Genomic DNA, 4,663 nt, shown 5'->3' on the forward strand with positions numbered 1-4,663 from the left:
GTTGTCTCCACCGTGGCCGTGGGACCAAGACCAATATTAGGGATATGTACACTCATCAAAGACGTACGTCTGGTCACCACTTTTGTCCGCTTGTTTCATGATGAAATGCAGCTAGCAACCAAACAAATCACCATTCGTATTGTTGGCAACTCTTCCCCCAGGCCAGAAAATCCAGCACGGCGACTGATACATACATAAGCATTGCACACCTCTCACCGCTCAAGCTCTCCAACCACCTCTTTACAGATATCTGCCTAACCCACACAACCCCGCTTGATTACCACCTTGTTGCTATGAATATTGAAACCTTCAACCCATCTGCATCTCACGTTACCAAGTCGGATTTGATAGACTTCCTCTATCAAGATGACACTCGCATTTATCTGCCGTCCTCAATCACCAGGAAAGAATTGGTCAAACTCGTGCAAGAGCGGCTTGAAGCAGGTTTGTTGAAATCATGCGTGCATTAGCATCCCCCGGTCATGTATTTAATTGAATTCTTGTTGTGTTGATAGCTCCTCAGCCAGCCACAGGTCGCGCTATGCAATACCGTAGCAACCCTCCTGACCCACCCGCAGACGCAGCTACCGTCCCCACAACACGTTGAAGGTCAGTTCCCGGAAACCTGACTGCGGTTGCCCGCATGCCCCGTGCGCCACGCAGATCAACTCCTGCGGCGGGTGCTCTGGCCGGGATTCCAGGAGTTACGGCCAATCATCAAGGTAAATGAACAACTTGTACTTTTCTCCGCAATTGCGCTGCTCAATACCGTCACCCTTTTCATTGCCTTCTCTGCTCCCGTCACAAAACCTATCACTCCTGTCGTAGGAGACACGGCGAATCATCAAGGTAATTTATAAACTCCTATTTCGCATTTGCCTGTCTGCGTCTAACATCTTTGCCATCTCTAGATCCTGTGGAAAACCCTGTCAGGGTCATAGAACCAGCAGGTGCTACATCGCTTGGCAGCAACTTGCCAACATTCGCTGAAGTTGTCCAAAGACCCATACGTACGCAGATTTGTATTGATATTCACTGTCACCTACAAGCTGACGCCGGCTGACATGATGCAAACTCTCAGAAGCTGCAGTCCCAAAGTCTGGCACTCTACAGGTTAATCCTATCAAGGATGTTCAGGTTCTAGGTAGTAGTTTGCATGAGGGAGCCGATGTGGAAAGGAATAAATCTGAACGTAAGTCAAAACGTTGATCAACAGTTATTCTATCTACTGCAACCTCCACTAGGCTGACCGACATCATTCATAGAAGTACCTGCCCCGACAGCCGCCCCCCCAAACGTTAATGTACCTGTCCAGGAGGCTCAGTTCGCGGTGGACAGCACTTCGGCCGTGATGGTTAATGTGAAAGCAAAGAAATCCAAACGTAAGTCAAATCCGCCGTGCAAACTAACTGTGGCCATTACAGGAATTTCTCATAACACCGTGGGATTATCTTGATAGAGGCTGTTGTTGCGCTCCCAATGCATGGACAAACAGCCTGCACTCGAAATGGTTTTCCTTTGAAAGAAGCTCAGCTCGCAGTGGACAGAACTTTGGCCGTGATAGTCAATGTCGAAGGCAAGACGTCCAAACGTAAGTCAAATCCGCCAGGTAAACCAACCTTGATCATTATACAAATTTGTCATTACTCCGTGGGATTATCTTGATAGGGGCTGTTGAGGCACTCCCGACGCATGACCAAACGGCTGGTATTTCGAAGGCCTTTTCTGTCCGCGAGGATGTTTGGACTGCAGTGGATCAAATTTCCGATGGGATGACTGCTGTCAAAGGCAAGAAATCCAAACGTTAGTCAAACCTCCCAAACTAACCGTTGCCATCACATGAATTTCTAATTGCTCCGTGGGATTTTTCAGTTCATCGCCAAACCCCCTCCATCACGGGCTTTAGTTGTAAAACGGTAAATCTTGGAAACCCGCCAGGTACGTTACAAGCTTTACTCATCTGATGCGAGTAATACCATTTGTTAATGCCAATTGCAATCTGCTGAAAACAGATGATGGGAAGTGTGTCATAAGTTGCACTGCTCTTTTCAATCCAGACTGCAAGGTGACTCGTGCTCCGGAAGCCGAACCAAGTATTCGCCCAGCCCGAAAGCTCAAAACTAAGCGCCGAGCTCCCGTTATCACCGAAATCAAGGAAAGTTCTGACAAAGAAATCAAGAAAATTGTGGAGGATAGTCAAGCCATATGCAAAGTCCCTCGCTCCGCCACCACTTCCCAAGGCCCAACCCCAAAGCTCAAAACTAAGCGCCAATCTTCAGACAAAGGCAACCAGAAAAACGCTGAGAACGCTTGAACCACCCCAGCCCTACATCCCGCCGCCATTGACCCCCCCCGTACTGGCATGAAGACCGTCAAATTCCACATGCTACCCTCAGTGTTGCGGGTAGAGGACTCAGACATGAATCAGGCAATCAGTCGCTTGAATGTGGGAAGGAAATGGTCTGTCTTGGACCCCATTGATAAGAGCGTGAAACCGACAATTTCTCGTCTCAATGTGGGTAGCAAATGGTGTTATCTTCAACACGGTCAAGCCGGGATAGTTTCAGTAGCGAAAATTCCCAGTGAGTAATTTTTTTACCACAGATGGTATACTCACCATAATTGACATGTACAACGTTTATACTTTCTACCTATGCAGCAAACCCAGAATCCGCAGCCGCAATGGGAAGTCCTCATTATTGGGACCCAAAGGACAGCACAAGGCACAATACCCCTCAGGCCCCTCATCTACTTGATTCACCTCCCACTCTTGTTGTCGGATTGCCACCTCCCATCGTAGCCAATCCTATGCCCCAAAATCCTACCCCTGACCTCCTGTTAGATTTCAATGAAGGGCTGACTCAATGGAGTCTGATCAATAGTTCCGAAACCTCGACCAAATGCAATGAGCTACTCCTTCCGCTTACACCAGTCGCAGAGCAACACGACACCATAGAAACTCATACTGAGTGTGAACTACCCGGATTGTTTCCATCTGATCCATCAACCTCTTCAAATTCAGGTGAAGCCATAAGCTACCCCCCAACTAAATCATCATCATGTAAGTGTGGCTTATTTTCTTTGTACTGGTCACTTGTTGAACGTGATGTCCTTTATAGCAGCAGTGATGACGGCCAAGGACCATTTCTCGGAGTTTGTGCAAGATGCACTGCTCAAGCTTTGACAAATCCCCAGTTCCGTTAAAACATCCTTTCTTGAACAACCCTTGGATTCCGCCCACCACTCCATTCCGGTCGCGCTCAAAGACCCCATCACTTTGCCGGTGTGCAACACTTTTCTAGTCAATAATCAATCCCAGCCCTCCTCGCCAAGAACATGCAGCGAATCTAGCAAACAGCTTCCGGCCCCCGAATCTCCAATCAGTGTTTATTGCGAATTACCTGACGCTAGCACGGATGCCGAGTTGACTGTTTCCAGCAAGAAATCTTTATCAACGGCTACAGGCAAGGAAGCCGAACCGAAGTTTCCCGGTTTCAAATCCGAATTAACTATACAGGGTGAGACAATCACTCTTAAGAACAAAGCCGCAGTACCAGTTGATCAGGACCTTGCTCCTTGCAATAAAGCCAACTCAACTTTCCCCACCAACGAAGTTGAATCAAATCTATCCAGCGTGAAAGCCGGGGCCCATGTCCACATTTCTGAACCAGAACCAGAGAACAGTGTCCCAATTATCGACAGCATTGACAAAAACATCAAGACACATTCCAATCCTGCTTAGCTGGCCCCTCAAGGACTACCACGCCTCCAGCTTATTTCAAAAGTCGAACCCTCCCTGATTTTCAACTCTGCCATTGACGTGTCATTAACCAATGCGATTCATGAGGCTCTCAAGGAGAGTTAAGGGTACGCTAAATTGTATTGAAGCTCTTGAGACGTAGAAAGACTGACTTATTATTTTCAAACTCCAATTGTTGCAGCATATCGTCCTTTCGAGCGGTAACATAAATTATCCCACTGTCATTAAATCTTGTCTAGTCCAAGAGTACTTGCCCAACCTTTTTCTACCGGCTTGATCGACGCAAGCGTCTTTCCTTTTTTTCCCCAATCATACAGATCAGTAGCGCTCTATGGCCGTTTTGTTTACAAGCTTCCTGGTTTCAGTAGATCATGACAGCCACCGTTGCTGATCATGCTGATTGAAATATCATGCACAGTTTGTCTTGACCATGGTCACTGCCCCTTCTGAGTTGGCAGGCAGGCACGCCTTGGGCGATGCGCAATCTTTGAGACAGAGCGGGGTTGGGATGTGATACCAGAAGACCATTTAGAATGTGGGACCCTCCTCCATAGCCAACTTGACACCAGTCCCTTCCTCTGAGGAGGCGCGGAGGAGAGCACCCCTTTGGGGCGCGGGATTGGGCCCAAACCTCCACTTGAGAGCTTTTACAGTGGTATTATTTTGGGGCTACAGCTTTTCAAACTGATGCCCACCCAAAAAAAAAAAAAAAAAAAAAAAAAAAAAATCCAAATTTACCAAATATCCCAAATGTCCCAAATTTTTTACAAGATATCCCAATAGGGATATTGACCAATGAGGTCAGTGCGTCATGAGCCACTAGCAAGTATTTGTATCTTCCTGCTTTAATATGACAGACGTCCAGGGCCACTTGTCCAAATAAGCTGCTTTCCCCTGTGGGGT

The 4,663-nt window shown here is 47.4% G+C and overlaps 2 protein-coding genes across 2 annotated transcripts; both read left to right on the forward strand.

The window, feature by feature from the left end:
* Nucleotides 1-643: 643 nt before the first annotated feature.
* PtA15_12A198 (uncharacterized protein) lies at nucleotides 644-2,314 on the forward strand (the record flags this gene model as incomplete). Its single annotated transcript, XM_053161783.1, has 8 exons — nucleotides 644-722; nucleotides 912-1,010; nucleotides 1,082-1,192; nucleotides 1,266-1,382; nucleotides 1,565-1,591; nucleotides 1,669-1,803; nucleotides 1,873-1,938; nucleotides 2,058-2,314. 8 exons carry the CDS (start codon nucleotides 644-646, stop codon nucleotides 2,312-2,314), a joined length of 891 nt encoding a protein of 296 aa, XP_053025767.1.
* A 368-nt stretch (nucleotides 2,315-2,682) lies between these two features.
* Nucleotides 2,683-3,742, forward strand: PtA15_12A199 (uncharacterized protein; the record flags this gene model as incomplete). The annotated part of the gene is made up of 2 exons (XM_053161784.1): nucleotides 2,683-3,061; nucleotides 3,303-3,742. The coding sequence occupies 2 exons, from the start codon at nucleotides 2,683-2,685 to the stop codon at nucleotides 3,740-3,742; spliced, it is 819 nt and encodes a 272-aa protein (XP_053025768.1).
* Between the last annotated feature and the right edge of the window lie 921 nt (nucleotides 3,743-4,663).

Source organism: Puccinia triticina, chromosome 12A, assembly GCF_026914185.1.
Source record: "Puccinia triticina chromosome 12A, complete sequence".
In the NCBI taxonomy this organism is placed as follows: domain Eukaryota; kingdom Fungi; phylum Basidiomycota; class Pucciniomycetes; order Pucciniales; family Pucciniaceae; genus Puccinia; species Puccinia triticina.